Source organism: Vicia villosa, linkage group LG7 (genome assembly GCF_029867415.1).
Source record: "Vicia villosa cultivar HV-30 ecotype Madison, WI linkage group LG7, Vvil1.0, whole genome shotgun sequence".
NCBI lineage: Eukaryota > Viridiplantae > Streptophyta > Magnoliopsida > Fabales > Fabaceae > Vicia > Vicia villosa.
In genome coordinates this window covers 89,571,046-89,587,983 of record NC_081186.1, presented here as the reverse complement: position 1 = coordinate 89,587,983, position 16,938 = coordinate 89,571,046, and the positions used below count along the sequence as shown (strand labels likewise).

Genomic DNA, 16,938 nt, shown 5'->3' with positions numbered 1-16,938 from the left:
ATCGTCGACGGTGTTCGCGTCTGACGGCCACGTCCAATCCAACAGTAGAGGTCCTCGTTCAACAGGTCCAAGCCGTTTGCGGGTTTCAGAACGAGTTGGTTTGGTTTGTAGATCTGTTTGATTAATGAGTCATATTTTGAGTCCGTTATGGATCGGGTAGGTTTTATAAGTTATAAATATGTATATCGATCACTTTTTAGGTAAAAGTAAAAGATATAAGAAATATGTGGTAATCCTCGTTTTTAGTATTGACAAATTGGTTGGAACACTCTTATAAATGCCTAATAATTGAGGTACAAATGTGAAAGCACCACCACGAGTTAACATTGAACTTATTTTTCAAAGGTGATAAATAGGAGGAAGAAAATCATTTCCTTCACATTAAACATTAGGAAATCGGGATAAAAAAACTCTTCATTGACTCTATTAGTAAAGGGTAAGATGAAGAATCTCCAAGCATCAGAGGGACCTCTCATTTCTTTAGTCATCTCATACTTATCTGATTATGCTAAATCCGAGTACACTGAAGGATTGTCCAAGTAAATTTTAGTTACCAAGGAGCACGAATAACATTTACGTAAAAAATTATAGGCTTGGAAGGGTACTGAATGATATGTTCCATTAACCTAATCACACACAAAGAATAGTGAAATTCAAGAAGGATAGTCCCACCTACTCACTGTTCTCCTTTCTGTGAATAAAAAAATGACATAAATACTATTTAATGTTCTTGGTTCTTGAATTTTGAACTGGATTATTTTCAAGCAAATAGCAGCAACATTATCATAGAACATAGAAATACTTCTTCCTGAAATCTAATAATCCTTTAGTTAATACTTCATCCAGAGTAGTTGTGTGCAACAACTAGTAGCTGAGATGCATTCTGTTTCTTCTAATGGAAGGTTTAGTATGTGCTTATGTCTTTATAAATTTTGCACTGCTAATTTTATTTTGTTCTGCTGAAAAAACTTATAGGGAAAGTTCCGTAGATGTATCTACGAAAGACTCTAAATTTGAAAAATATGGGTTTTTTTCGTAGGTACACCTACGAAAACAAAATATCTAGGTTTCTTCCGTGGATATACCTATGGAACATTCTGTGACACAAAATGGATGGTCCATATTCACATAAGTTTTCTATAAATTTGGGTTTTCTAATGTTGTATTTCACACAAAGACAAATATAACTCACTATGAGTACAACGTCTGTTGGTACATCGCAAGTGTCTCTTTCTCCGACGGTAGAACACTCGGACGGACGTTCAAACTCAACGAGTACACCTCGCTCGATGTATCATTGAAGAAATTCACTATCACCTACCATACAGTGACAAACGAAAGGTTGTGAAGCTCGAGTATCGTTCACCTTCATTTGACAACGAAGGGAACGTCGTTTACAACAACTTTGAGCTCAAGAACCGAGCGGATGTTTTGGCGATGTGGCGAACGTATTTCGGTTTCGAAGAGAAAATTCCGCCTGAGTTCTTAGCTACGGTGCAAAGAACGGCGCAAATCTTAGAGATGTGCAAGCGTCCACCGGGTTATTGAAATGTAATGTTTAATTTGTTGTTTAAATTATCGATGTAATGTCGATTTTAATCTATGAATGTTGTTTTTATCGTTACAAATGTTATTTTTCTGATATTCTGTATCTGGTTTATTCCGTATATAAACTTAAGGAAGTTTTCCGTATATGCATTTACGGAATGTTTTCACGCAAATATAAAAAAAAAATGCTTCCGAAAATACATCTACGAAAACATGTTACATAGAGACAATTTTAGAAACACACATGGTGCATAAGAACCCTAATAGGTGTGATAAGAGTTTTTCAAAAATATTATCTTTCATAAATATGGTTAAATTTTTTTAAGAGTTTAAAGATTGTGCACAATCAGTGTAAAATATTTTACACGATCAGTACACCACAACCCTTAAAAAGAATTTATAAGTGATTTTAAAAATAAAAAGTCAAATTTGTGTAAAAATTAACGATTATAATTTCATATGTAAAAATGCTTTACACTATCCGTGTATTTCCATTAAAATTTTTTTAATACTTAAATTTTATATTTGGCTATAATTTTTATTTAAATTTATTTATTGAAAATTAAAACACTAGTTTGAAAGAGAAACACGTTCTCTTGTTCTTCTTCCATTTCCTCATCTCTTTACCTTACCCTCCCAAACTACCATTCATTCATTCATCCATTCACCCAAAAATCAAAACTTTCTTCCATTTTTCAACCTTTAACCATGGCAGCTCTTGCTATATCCTCTCTCAATCTCTCACACAGACCTCTTCAATCCTCCTTTCTCCTCTCCTCTTCAAACCCCTCTTCACTTCTCACTATAAACTTTCTCCCCAAAAAATTCCCAAAATCCAACAAACTCAGAACCCTAATTGTCGCCAAATCCAATGACAGTGACTCAGCCGATGCTTCTGACCGTTTAATTTCCGCCCTTTGTTACTTCTACCCCTTTTTTGATGGCATACAGTATGGAAAATTTGTAATCACTCAATTCTATCCTATTCAAGCCATTGTTGAGCCATTGATTCCTGCAATTAGGGTTTTTAAGAGTTTTCCCTTTAATGGGTTTCTTGTGTTTTTGACCCTTTACTTTTTTGTTGTCAGAAACCCTAATTTCAGTAGATATGTGAGGTTCAATACAATGCAAGCTATTGTGCTTGATGTGCTGTTGATTTTTCCTGACCTTTTGGAAAGAGGGTTTAATCCTAAAGGTGGGATTGGGTTGGATTTGGTGATGAGTTTGGATAGTACTGTGTTTTTGTTCCTGTTGGTTTGTTTGATTTATGGTTCTTCTTCTTGCATTTTGGGGCAGTTGCCTAGGTTGCCTATTGTTGCTGATGCAGCTGATAGGCAAGTTCTTTGAATTCGGTTCGGTTTTATTTGTAATTGTATAGAAACTTGTTGAAATTCAGTATTTGGTAGTGGAAAAAAGATTGCTTTTTCACTTCATTAATAGCAATCCTAGAATGTTTTAATTGTTTCTTGTTTTGATGTGTTGTTGATTCTTATGAGTTTCAAATTCAGGAATTTTGTAGTCTGGCTTCAGTTTTTGGTGAATTTGTAACAATGAGAAACTTCCCTTTATATATTGTTGTGGATGGAATAGAACTTATATGTTGTTGATTGAGTAGAACTTCTGCATTGAATGAAATTTAGTTCTTATTACATTGTTGGTTTTTAGTTTGAGCGTCAAACCTTTGAGCTATAATTAACAAGTCTGGTGATAAGGTTGTGTAAGACGGGCTACATCAGTGATACTTCAATTTAGCCCCGATTAACGGTTGTTAATTATGAGTTCATTACACATTTACCATAATTAAACCATGGCTAAATAGGGTTCTTATAGGTTTTGCTACGATTGAACCTTAGCTAAATTGAGAGCACTGCACTGTGTCTCCAATAAATTAAGACGGCCCAGTACTTTGACAGACTGTTATTTTTTAAAAGAATACTAAGGATATTGGTTTTTGAGGCCCATTGCCGTTTATCGTGGTTGTTCGATGTTGTGTTTGTTAATTTGCAATCTACTCTTTACTGTAATTTTCAAAGCCAATACAATAGCCTTGTGTTGCAGTCCACAGTTTAAAACCATAGGTTTGTATTAGGAAGAAGAGGAAGCATAGTGGTGATTTGCAAATGTTAATAGTCTTTTCTCTATGTTCTGTTTATCCATATGGCTTATCTGGATTGAAGGCAACCCATTAAACTGAGGGAAATCAATGGTTCTCCTTTAAACTAAAGTACCAAATAAAACATATTGTTCTTCTCCCATCACACTGCATGCATATACAAGGTTCTTGTAAATTATATAGATTAATTACAAATTTACTATGCTTTTGGGTATGCCTTTTTACCGGTTTCGAGATCTCTTCGGTAAAAATTATGGATAGTGTCAAACCAATTTTCTATGCCATTTTCTCGAAGTCTGAAACCAAAAATGTTTATGATGGTTAGTTTTTGTGCAAGGAAAAGTTAATACTCAATAACCTTGAAGCATGAGGACCCTTGGAAATTAGGTCTCAAGATACATTTGGTTACTTTTTCTTCGTTGAGTTGGACTCCTAGCATAAAGAATCCATATCCTTTGATCAAAGGTAATATATGTGACAATTCTAAAGGGATATATTGATCTTCATTGTGATGTTGGGATCTACTTGGTAAGTGCAGCAGAAATTGCTATCATTGTAACAATGGTTTCATAAGTGTAAGAGTGCAATACATGTTAAATGTGAAGCAACTATTAGAAGTTTCTTCGTGATAAGATCAATATAACCAATTTGGTTACCAAAACTAGGCTAAATCTCACTACGTTATGGATCAAGTTGCATAATTTATAACTTACACCATCTAACTAAATTTTCCACTTTCCAATAATTGACTTTTACTAAACTACTGTTTTCAAAATTAGACTAAATAAAACAAGTTTTAAAGGATTTTTTTAAAGAAGAGATTAGATGAAGAAGGTAACATATAAGAAAATATGAAAAAAAGAAAAAAGAAGTTAGAGGATAAAGAAATAGCATAATGGATTTATCATGATTTGGTTAAAATTACGACTACTACACTAAAGATTTTATTTTAGGTTTAACTTGCAACTTATATGTTAAATGAGTTTAAGAGAACTAACTCTCTTTTAGTTTTACAATTATAGTTCAAACATCTTAACAACGACTATACAAGTTGCTAGTAAGTAGTCTCTCAACATTAAAATTATATTAGTAAAATATTTGTGCAATATAAATTTATTTAATACAATATAAACTCAGTTGTATTAAATAATCATACGAAAAAAATGGAGAAAGAAAAAAAATTGTGTCTTAAATAAAAGTAATTGTTAATTAAAATAAAAATAAAGTATTTTGATGATAGTGACCCGTTGAAAAAAAAAAGAAGAAATTTTGACATTTTAAAATAAAAATTTAGTGTCTCAAATAAAGGTAATTATCAATTAAAATAAAATACGTATTTTGTTGATAGTGACCCATGAGAAAAAGATAAACTTTAACATTTGAAAATAAGAATTTTGCGTCTAAAATAAAGACAATTGTTTATTAAAACAAAATACACATTTTGTTGATAGTAACTCGTGAGAAAAAGAGAAATTTTGACATTTGAAAATAAGAAATTTACGTAAAAAATAAAGACAATTATAAAATAGGTATTTTACTGATAGTGACACGTGAGAAAAAGAAAATTTTTGACATTTAAAATTGAAAATTTAGTTTTCACCTAAAGGGTGCCAAATCATCCGACAATTGTTACATGTGATGCTCTCAATCAAAGGATCAATCTCCAACCCGCCTGATCACTAAAGAGATGAAACCAAGTTGTAACACAAAATACTTGGTTATTTAAATCTTAGAAGTTTGAGGAATATCATATCTGAAAAATCTATTAGTGGCTTGCCTAATCTTAAGATTGAAGAAGGAAAAATTTGTAGAGATTGTCAGATAGGTAAACAAACCAAGATGTCACACAAAATGCTATGACATCTTACCACCTTAAAGGTCCTGAGGTTATTTCACGTGGATCTCATGGGGTCCATACAGGTAGAAAATTTGAGTGGAAGAATATATGTTTTTGTGTGTGCTGATGATGACTTAAGATACACATGCCTAATTTTGTTTGAAGTTTCACATGTTCTCGGGTTGTAGATTTTATAAAAATATGAAGACAACCTCATTCTTTGAACAAAATCTTAGGGTTAAGGACTACAATGTGTGAATTTGACTCAGGCTCACGCTAGACGTGCAGTTGGATGTTGAAGTTTATAGTTGTGTTATTGGAGTTTGTTTGAAGTCCCACATTACTTAAGTTTTCAGGATGTTGGGCGTACAACTAAATATGTGAGGACAATCTCATCCTCTAAACTACTGTATTTAAATTTGTAAAGAATTAAAAGAAGAGACTATTTGAGAGGATAATTATTACTATTAATTGAGAGGATACTTTACAAATTTATTTACTTTCTATTTGCTTGATTACTAGATGATAATTTTTTTCTATTTATAGACTATAATTAAGGAAGTGTTTTATATACATTTATAAAGTATTCTAAACACTACAATAGAGGGTGACTTCACGATGCGGAGGAGTGGTGAGAGATGCTAATGACAACTGGCTAGGAGGTTTTATAAAATATACATGGGATTGTTATGCTTTTATAACATTTGAAGGTCTCAAATATACTCTCAAGATATGCCAGAACAAGATGAAGTTGAACGTGGATTCTGTTTTGGTTATGGATGTTATTACGAAAGGTTCGTCTGATAGCGTTGAAGGTTATGCTTTGCTAAAGCAAATTCTTCGTTTGATTGAACTTCATGAAGATGCTCAAATTAGTCACTCTTATCGGAAAGCAAACAAGTGTACAGATGCATTGGCTAATGAAGGATGTGTTTTAACTCACAATTTTGTTGATTATACAGTTGCTCCTAGTTTTGTTAGGTGTCTGTTGGTTGTTGATAGGATAAGAATTATCGCTCCTAGGTTATGTCCTGTTCAGCCTCTTTCTTTCTTGGGCTTAGCCCTTTTTTTACCAAACAAAAAAAGTAGATCGAGAGAGAGAGAGAGAGAGATATATATATATAGAGAGAGAGAGAGAGAGAGAGAGAGAATTTTCACACATTCTCTTTACGAGGTGTTCACGGGTTGGGTTGAGTCTAATTTGATTAAATCCAATATTCGACCCAATCAATAGTCTTTGATTTAGGTTGAGTATTCAACCCGTATTCTAAGACTAAACCTGAACCAAACCAACCCACTTGGATTGGGTTTGTGGGTCACCCGCTAATTATAATTTATAAATTTTAAATGAAATATCAATTTAATGAACACATTTAGTTTAAACAAACATTAAAAAAATTCATAAAATTTTGTATTTAATTAAAATAAAATTTATTATTTAATACCTGAAAATTTTTTTACGATTCAGATCAAGTAAAAAAAATATACAAATAGTGTAAAATATAATTTAAAATGTAAGATATATATCTCTCTTCAAATAAATAAATTTGATCTCTCAAATTTATTTAAACTTAGATTTTTACATTTAATAAAAACTATAATTATATTTATAGAAATATATGCAATGTAAGATTTATGCTAGATAATTTATAAATAGAATAAAAAATAAAAATAGAGTGACATGTTAATAGGTTAGATTTGTGGGTTTAAAACTTCAAATCCGTTATCCGAACTAAATACTTGAATGAATTGGTTCGGATTAAATCCGTACATGATTGAGTTGATAAAAATAAAGGTTGACTTGGGTTGAATGAGCGGGTTTGCGGTTGGCCCGCACCTACCCTCTTTACTAAATCCATTTATTTCTATGTCTTTTCCAATTTATTTTTATATCTATCTTGAACTTTCTTTGAAGTATACCATTAAAACCAAAATGGAGTAACACTTTATTAGTTGAATGAGAAATGCTAGCAACACTCTCTTTTGAACACTCTCTCAAACACTCACTTTTTTATTGGTTGAAATATGTGTGAGTCCTACTACTTTATGTGGGACCTATTTTCAAAATGAGGAGCCCACACATGTTTCAACCAATAAGAAAGTGAGTGCTTGAGAGAGTGTTTAAAAGAGAGTGTTGCTAGCACTCCTCTTAGTTGAATAGATAGTTTTTTCGCCCAGTAGATAAAATGATGTTTATAATCCAACACAACACACAATCCATGATTTTTTTGTAGTCTTTTTTTACACAAAGAACTTTCTTCTATATGGATTTATTCGGTTCATATTGCACGTTTAGAATTGATGTAAAATTTACATTTTTTTATTTTATTCTTTTCATTTTCAAACGGTGCCAATTTTCGTAAGGAGCTTATCCTTTATGAACTACCTCCATCATTTTTAGCTCTGAAGTTCTTTGCATAATTTTCAAGCGGTTCTTAATAACTATTGAAGTATATCTTTTGGTCAAATATAAAAAATGAGTTAACTCCAAAATTCAATATATTGAATCGGTGGCTTTTGTCATTATGTTAGTTGCATGCATTTAGTATAGTTATCAGCTTATATTGAGGTAGCCTTCACCTTCCACTTACAAGTTGGAAGAGTGCATGTAAGAAACCAACATAGTGAACATATATTGAACATGCTAGAGGATTTTCTATTATACTACTATAACTACAACATTTGAGTATTATTGATTTACTATTACATAGGATTTTCAATTTAAAATGATCACTAAAATTTAAAACCAACAAAAATCAGAAGAGAATAAAAGATAAAAATAACATCAAAATCGGAACTAGAAATTGCATAGCCACATTATTACCAGAACCACCAGAATGTTCACCTTCATCATAAGGCACATAGGTGTAAGGATTAGGAGGAGCATAAGGACTAGGTGGTCCATAACTGTAAGGAGCTGGAGGTGTACAACACACAACACCACTTCCACCTGGAGGACACTTCTCTTTCTCATGATGTGGTGGCGGTGGAGGAGGTGCAACATATATAGGGTAGCTACCAGAAGGTGGTGGTGGAGGAGGAGAGTACTGTTGACATGGAGGATCACATTTGGTATTCTCTAATTCATCTCCATAAGCTTCATCAAAACTAAAACAAGACATCGATAACAAAAGCGTCAATATTATAAGTTGCAACATTTTCTGTTGATGTTCTTATGAAGACTAGGGAATTTATTTTATGAAGTGAAGGAGAGGGATAAGATTTATGTTTCACTTTCATTGATTTTGTATCTTACAAAGATTTATAGGAAAAGAGTGTCATAGATGTCTAATATGTTGCCACATGCCATAACATTTGTCACATTTATATTCAAATACCACTTAAGGATTCACTTTGCAAGTATATGTCAACAAAATAGTTAAAAATTAATTCCAACATTCTTTATAACTTAAAACATTAACTTTTCATCGTAGTTATATTATATTACTCTTGTACTGCAGTCAATATTTAGTGGAGTTTGTCACAGACTATAACAAAAAAAAATAAAAAGAATTTTAATGTTGCAACAACAAAAATAGAAAATGAAAGTAACTAGCTAAGCAAAGGAATCAACAAGAAGGGGCTTCTATTTCTTCAACATCTTATATACTAGAAAAAAATCATGGATCAACAGAACAAAAACAACAACGCCAACAACAACAATAACAATGAGGTTGGTGGAATGTCGTGTTATAACATTCCAAGAAGACTATCACATATTGTCAAAACTCCTAGAAACAGCAGACAGACAGAGATAACTAGATTGCTTCAAATCATATTTGAAAATCCTTTTGATGGACTTGACCATGAAGATCCGTATACTCATCTTACCAAGTTCTATAAGCTTGCCAATACACTTTGAGCAACTGAAGCAGAAGAAGTCATATTCATGAGATTGTTTCAAAGGGAGAAAAAGAAGAGAGTGAGAAGGAAGTAGAAGAAAAAAAATAAAGAGGGAGAATTAGTTGAAAATGAAAAAAAAAGAGTAGGAGAAAAAAGTGAGTGAAGGGGAGGAAGCCAAGAAATCAAAGCGCTAGAGAGGATAAAGCCAATATGAAGAATCCTCCGGTGCAACACTTGTTGTATCTGCATGCTCCTTCAAAGAAAGACAATATGCTAGGTTTTTGTATATTTTCAAACGATTACAGAACAATATTCCGTTTGTTGAAGCTTTGGAACAAATGCATACATATGCGAAATTCATGAACAGATGCCTACACTCACTTAGATGCGAGTTGTAGTGCCATTATTCATAGAATCCTACCGTGGAAAGAAAAGGAACAGAAAATTCGGTAGTGGATTATTTATCTAAATTGGTGAACAATGAGATTACCGAACAAGAGCGTGAAGTCTTGGAGGAGTTTCGAGATGAGAAGGTGCTCATGATGCAAGAAAGACCGAGGTTTGCTAAAATAGAAAATTATCAAGCATATGATTTAAATTGGCAACATAAAAATAAATTTCTCCAAGATGCAAATTAGTATGTTTGGGACGATCCGCATTTGTTCAAAATTGAAGCAGATAATCTTTTGTGGAGATGTGTTATAAAAGAAGAAGTGAGAAGCATAATATGACATTGTCACAATTCGACGTATGATGCTCGTTACAATTGAAAAAGGACTGCAACAAAAGTTTTTCAATTTGGATTTTATTGACGTTCTTTATTCAAGGATACTAATGAGCATGCTCAAAAATATGACAGCTGCCAATAGACTGGAAGAATATCTAAAAGAAACGAGATGTCGTTGCAAAACATGCTGGAAGTGGAAGTTTTTTATTGGTGCAACATATATTTTGTTGGTCCATTTCCTGCATCATTTTTCAAATAAATACATTTTGGTAGCAGTGAATTACGTTTCAAAATGGGTGGAAACAATAACATCACCAAAAGTTGACCGCAAAACGGTGATCAAATTTCTCAAGAACATATTCACTCATTTTGGAACTCCAAGTGTATTCATCAGGTAAATTATTTTATCAATATTCCTTAGACACGGAATATTTTAGATGTATCGGTTGCAGTAGCAAAATGCATACTTTTTCGATGACATTTATTTTCTTGTTGTGTTATATTTTCCTATGCAGAGATGATGATACAATGTGAAAGAGTGATCATGCACTTAACACACACTACTGAATAATCAACTTAGTATTGGAGGATTTAACTTCAGGAGGAGGATTTAACTTCAAGAAAAGGAGTTTATATATAGCATTCAGTGGCATATTATATTACATCCGTAGTAGTTTATAATTTCCTGATATGGTCCATTTTTTGTGAGATCAACTGGACATTAGTTTTGAGAAGCAATGAATTGAGTTTAATATGTGCAGATATAAATTGCCTAATTCAAAGTAATGGTGTAGTGCTGAAACAACTCTATTATTGCTGGGTAACAGTTTAAATTGCGTAATTCATTGAAACAGTTTAAATTGGTTTAGATCCAACTGATTTATGAAATCAACCCGATTAAATATGCTTTGTAGTTTAAAACCATTTTTTTTGTTTTAATATTTAAACCAAAATTATTCGGAAACATACGTGAATCCGTTTCCAAGATAATGTCATGTCAACTTTCTCCAATGGTGGCATTCTATAACCAACTTAGACTATAACAAAATTTTACCTTGCTTTAGCACTAAAAAGGTGCTCTAAGTACTCCTTGCACTCCATCAGTTCTAGATCATTGTCCTTAAATATACTTAACTAAAATTCAAATAATAATAATAATAATAAACAGGAAAGAGCAACCCTATTATTTCGATTCTTAATCTGTGATTGTACTTAACTTCAGCTGTTAAAGCTTACAACTTCAACTATTCTCTTAAATTTTACATTTACCTTGTGAATTATGGAATACTTATTTACATACAAGTTTACAACACTGAATCAACTGTTTATTGAAAACAGACCCAGTATGTAGCTATGTACCTAGCATAGCAAATAAAGCATCTAATATCCAATATTGATAAATTATTTATCATCTGAGTTTAAGTATATAACTTATGTTCTCTGATATAACCAATGACTTCATCTGCAGTAAGATATTTTATTGATAATCCTCTTGCAATGCATTCCCTGATATTAATAATAAAAAAACACATTAAAATTAAAAAATGTCTCCCTTAAAGTAAAACAAGATGATAGTGTTATTACCTTACTCTTGTTGAGCTGATTTGATTTGGTACAAGTTCATCTACAATTTCAATATTAGCCTAAAAAAATGCAGTGGAAAATTCAAATTCACATTAAAGCTCAGTAGCAAAACAAATCACTCTAAAGCTTTCCAACAAAAAACATGGAAAAATGTATGAATTGAAGACAAAGCAGACCATGTTTCATACCTGGTTCTCATTTAAAATTTCATCATCAGATATAATCTTCTCAATATTTTGTCCTTCTCGGCGAATGCAGACTACTCCATAATCTCTGCATATACTCTTAACCTATAGTACAAATATAAAATGACAAAGTTATAGTCCATTTTTCCACAACCAACGGAAAATCCCTTAACATACAGAAAATATATCTAAACTATCCATGCCTTGTAAGTTGCATCTACTTTGGAAGTAAAAAAACGTCATAACTTATGAACTATCCAAATTCTAACAATAACGTCATCAAAAAATCAATTCCAACAGTACCCTTGGATCTAAATATAAACAACGTTGTATTTCTCTATTCTACTTAATTCATAAGTACCTGGTCGGGAACCCATACTCCAGGAACGCTAAAGGAATGGAGGAGATCAGAACCACAGACAAGCATGACTTTGAGAGATTCTACACTAATCAATATATAACCAAGTTATTTTATTGCTTTTATATCATCATGAGAATCAAGCATACAAAGAAATCAAATCTTAGCACAAAATGTAAATCCAATTAATGAAACTATTTGTGCATCTTTTAGACTAGGGTCGCATAAAGATCACTTTTGAAAGTTTAGTGCAATACCGAGCCAAATAAGCCCAGCCAATTATATGCCCCATAGCACTAACTCTAAGACATTATAGAAATACTAGCTCCAATAGACCACCTAGAACCAGAGGGTTGAAAATATGCTCTGAAATTAAAACACATACTACCCCCTCCGTAAAAATACAGGACCTCGTTGACTAAATCACGGATATTAGAGAGCTTGATAGTAGTATTAAGTTTGTTGGCAATTGGTAACATTTCTTTATACAAGGTTTCCCTTCAAGAGAGATAATTAGTTTATTTTCCGTCATAATATTTATTATCTATTGTAGAAAAAAATACAACATAATCAAAAGTAGATTGATAAGGAAATAAGTATTCCGGACAATGCGGTACCTGTTTATCTCGCTCGGTTTAAAATTTTACAAATTTAAATATAAGAAGTGACATGGAAGTATCAAAGAGGTCATATATTTTCGGACGAAGGTAGTACTCGTCATATAAAAAACCATACACTTGTAAATGAACAACTAATTCAAAGCAATACGTGTGTATTATTTCAAATGTCATTAATGAGACCGGTGTCTCAATATTAAAAGAGATTAAGAAAGCCGGTGTTTCTACTTTCCTCAGTTCTTAGTGTACGATGGGGAGGAGGAGCATGCTGAGACGGTAACTACAATATCGCACTTTTATTGAAGAATAGTGTGTCAAGCATACCTCTAGATACTAACCCTGTCCCACAAATAGAAGTGTGGACCCTGGAAAGAACAGTTAAAGTGCGTTGATATGAGCTTTGATTCGCCTGTATTAGTTAATAACCAGATAAAAATAAAATGTAAGAAATCAGGTCAGCCAGACTGATATAGTTATCAGCTCTCGCAATAGATGTGATCTCAAACTTTCTTCAAAAAGCCAAATGTTTCAGTACTAAAGTATTCTACATGCAAAAAAGAATAGAAAGACGTGTGTAATCTTTAACGTACCTCCCATGGATCAACCATTACAAATTCTGAACTTTTGCAGGCTAAGTGACATAATTGTATTCGACGGTCAGCAGATATTAAGTTCTAAATCAACATATAAGTGAAAGGCGATTAGAAAAACAGAAGCTGTGAGGTTTAATGTATCGCTTGATATTATTAGATATAAAACCAATTGTGGGATTTCATTTAATAGCTGAATTATTTAGATATGATATCAGAGTCTATGAACAATTGATCTACTCTAGACTCCAGAGTTCAACCGTTAATGCTTTTGATCTAAATAAGAGCTTAATTACAGGACAAAGTTGAGTGAGCCAATGCATTGCCCATGCTTCAAGTCAAAAGGGCTCTTGTGTGAGAAGGTGTGAGATATAAACCATTAAGGCACTTTCATCAACTAACTTATGGATTTTGAAAGTTGGTTTGTGACAAATATCATCTCAGAATAGATTGCTCATTGACTCCTATATAACTCTAAGAGTCCCACGCATGCCAAGCATGTATTTTCTCTTAATCATTGGATGTTCTTCTTACAAATTTTCCAGAGACATGTATGGACATAATAAAGTAAGAATATTTGCAGCATACCTTTTTCTTGTATGCATCATTCACAGGCGACATGTAACCTCCAATTACACAGTAGCCTTTGGAATTCAATGCATCTCTTGCAAGCTCTATCGGAAAGAAACAAAATCAAACGGGCAGAAAATAAATGAAGTTGAAAACTGAAGCTCACACAAGTAAAAAATTTGTGCCCGTGACATTACATCAAGTGGTTCATAAAGATAATTAGAAGGAACATTCTACACGTACATATATCTCTCTCCTCTTTACCTTCATTTACAAGGTACAAACAAACTCAGAGATTAATAGATTATTAACTTAATGAAGTTAATAATAAAGGAAACCACAGATCCTATGCAAAAACAAATATCCTAGTTTTCAGAACATCATTGACAAGCTTATTTTCAATGGAAAATATTGTATGCATTTTATCTTTATGGTATAATATTGGTTCGGGTCAGTGTTGTCAATGGAGGTCAATGGCGGAGACCCAAAGTCCCGCCATACCGGCCGCTTTGCGGTGCCGTTATAGCGGATTTTGGCGAAAAACCTGCAATATTGGCCTATATTTACCATTGCGGCGAGCCCAAAAACCGCCATGTATATCCGTCAAAGTGGCCATGGCGCCGCTATTTGATAATACTGATTTGGGTATACACTGAACTCTACATATAGCATATTTTATTCATGGTCAACATGTGTTTAATCAAGAACTTGAGTATTGAAATTTGCACATACTTCTACTTGGAAAACCAATGTAAATGATAAATGGTTATCAGTCTATGCATGATTCTATACTAATCCACCGGCAATTTCACTCCATAATTTTTTCACATGATGAATCTGAACTGTTAATTTACCCCTTATTTCCACTACTCTCGGAAAAGAAAAACAAAAATGTCAAATCATTTAACAAAGAATCTGAACTTTAAATCAAGATGTCATTTCCTTTTTATTAGAAGTGGATTAAACCGTTTAGATTTGACTAAGAAAACAGCCATAGATGTCTAAGGGCATTGAGATAACAAAGAAAAATGAATGAATCAACGGTTCAAGAGAAACTCACCAAACATGCGTAAATGCATCAAAGTAGGTGGATTGAAGCTTCCCGTTGCCACAAGAATGACATATATCTTGCCACTGCAGAAAAAGGTTGTTAATTCAGAATAAGTTCAATAGAAAACTCTCTCACACAACAGCACTAAGTATATAATAAAGAAACCTACTTGCTTGTATTTCCAGAAGAGGGTTCATTACTAATCAGTTCTAAAGCTAATTTATCCAATGGCAATGGAACATCCATGACCTGAAATCATTAGAAACACAAGTAATAATAAGATCTCAATACAAAACAGAATACATTATTACATTTTTTTTCTTTGATTAATTCATGCACCAAACAGAAGTAAATAAGATCGATGAACTCAGTAGTTTCGCTAAAGGACTACAATAAGAACATAAAAACAGAATTTAAATTAATTATGATGGCAATGTTTAGATTTCTATCAACAATTTGATACTCACTGCCGCTTCGGGTAGGGAGAAGAATGGAGGTTAAAAAAGCGCGTTGAGAAAAAGCAATTAAGCGGTTACAATTTCAGAGTCTTCTCCACTCTCTTGGCTTCCACGACTGCCGCAACGTGTTTAAAGGAATGAAATAGCGTAGAAACTTTCTCCACCTCGCAACTTGTTTACTCTTATTCATATGCTTGGTGAATAATTTATTTTCCTAAAAATATTTATAAAATATATTTAGTCTCACATTTCAACAAACAAGTGATGTGCACATTCCAAATATGCGAATTCTTAAAGATAAAAATGAAAACAAGTAAAAAAAAAACTTCAGAAACTAAAAAACGCTACGACGACCATAACAGTGCCAAAATTTCTTGAAGAAGTAAAGTGATAAACTATCAAATATGAAATTTAGAAAAGGGGAAAAGGATTACGAGACAGTGAAAAATTCGGAGTTGAATCTGTTGAGAGTATGCGATAACTGATAAGGTGTAGAAGGAGATGAAACGGCGACGATGAATCTAGGAGAGGGAAGGGTGGGTCCGGTGTTGCTGATAGGGTCTGATTGGATGCGTCCGACTGTTGATATCACACGAAGGAAGCATAAAGGGAAAGTAACTTTCCATTATTCAATAATCTGTTACTGTTACATTGAGTTAATATATATATATATATATATATATATATATATATATATATATATATATATATATATATATATATATATATATATATATATATATAGTGTATAAACTAAGTGTACTTGTATGAATAAAACTATACACTAAGTATATTAATATATCATCATGCAGCTGTATGTACACTAAGCTAATACCTCCCCACAAGTTGGAATGTGGATATTGCACAATCCTAACTTGGACAAAAGAGAGGAAAATAAAGGTGAGTGCAGAGGTTTGGTTAGAACATCTGCCAGTTGAGAATTGGAAGGCACAGGAAGCAAATGAATGAGATTAGACGCCAATTTCTCCCGAATAACGTGACAATCTATTTCGATATGCTTGCTGCGTTCATGAAAGGTTGGGCTGTGAGCCAAATAGATAGCAGACTTGCTATCACAGTAAATGGAGGCTGGCTCAGAGAAAGGAATGCGAAAGTCATCAAACAAAAAACGCAACCATTGAATCTCACAGGTTAGAGAAGCTAGTGCCCGATACTCAGCTTCAGTGGAGGAACGGGAAACAGTGTTCTGCTTCTTGGAGCGCCATGAAAGTAAAGAATCACCAAGGAGAACAAAAAACCCAGTGACAGATTTTCTAGAATCAGGGCAACGAGCCCAGTCGGAGTCTGCAAATCCATGAAGTTTAAGGGCACTAGAACTAGAAAAGAAGATACCTTGGGCAGGGAATGTCTTCAGATAACGCAGGATTCGAGTGGCTGCTTTGTAATGAGAAACAAATCGATTAGCAACAAATTGGCTGAGATGTTGAACCGCATAT

At 33.0% G+C, this 16,938-nt stretch overlaps 3 protein-coding genes across 3 annotated transcripts; 1 reads left to right on the top strand and 2 right to left on the bottom strand.

Annotated features, from left to right (window-relative positions):
* The first annotated feature begins 2,129 nt into the window (after positions 1 to 2,129).
* Positions 2,130 to 3,156, top strand: LOC131617775 (protein TIC 20-v, chloroplastic). Its single transcript, XM_058889029.1, has one exon. It carries the CDS (start codon positions 2,257 to 2,259, stop codon positions 2,893 to 2,895), a length of 639 nt encoding a protein of 212 aa, XP_058745012.1. The 5' UTR covers positions 2,130 to 2,256; the 3' UTR covers positions 2,896 to 3,156.
* Positions 3,157 to 8,254: 5,098 nt separating this feature from the next.
* LOC131619647 (extensin-1-like) lies at positions 8,255 to 8,620 on the bottom strand. The gene has a single exon (XM_058890722.1). It carries the CDS (start codon positions 8,618 to 8,620, stop codon positions 8,255 to 8,257), a length of 366 nt encoding a protein of 121 aa, XP_058746705.1.
* A 2,609-nt stretch (positions 8,621 to 11,229) lies between these two features.
* Positions 11,230 to 15,478, bottom strand: LOC131615696 (nicotinamide/nicotinic acid mononucleotide adenylyltransferase). The gene is made up of 9 exons (XM_058886846.1): positions 15,193 to 15,478; positions 15,033 to 15,106; positions 13,991 to 14,076; positions 13,403 to 13,486; positions 13,137 to 13,221; positions 12,199 to 12,278; positions 11,841 to 11,942; positions 11,653 to 11,711; positions 11,230 to 11,574 (listed from the first exon to the last, which is right to left on the bottom strand). The coding sequence occupies exons 1-9, from the start codon at positions 15,267 to 15,269 to the stop codon at positions 11,487 to 11,489; spliced, it is 735 nt and encodes a 244-aa protein (XP_058742829.1). The 5' UTR covers positions 15,270 to 15,478; the 3' UTR covers positions 11,230 to 11,486.
* Positions 15,479 to 16,938: the final 1,460 nt, after the last annotated feature.

Excerpts from the sequence above, each read along its gene's own strand:
- LOC131619647 (XM_058890722.1), bottom strand. The coding sequence starts at position 8,620 with ATGTCTTGTTTTAGTTTTGATGAAGCTTATGGAGATGAATTAGAGAAT.
- LOC131617775 (XM_058889029.1), top strand. The coding sequence starts at position 2,257 with ATGGCAGCTCTTGCTATATCCTCTCTCAATCTCTCACACAGACCTCTT.
- LOC131615696 (XM_058886846.1), bottom strand. The coding sequence starts at position 15,269 with ATGGATGTTCCATTGCCATTGGATAAATTAGCTTTAGAACTGATTAGT. Across the intron at positions 13,222-13,402 it reads TAATGGTTGATCCATGGGAG|GCGAATCAAAGCTCATATCA; the intron begins GTACGTTAAAGA and ends TAACTAATACAG. Across the intron at positions 11,712-11,840 it reads AAATTTTAAATGAGAACCAG|GCTAATATTGAAATTGTAGA; the intron begins GTATGAAACATG and ends GCATTTTTTTAG.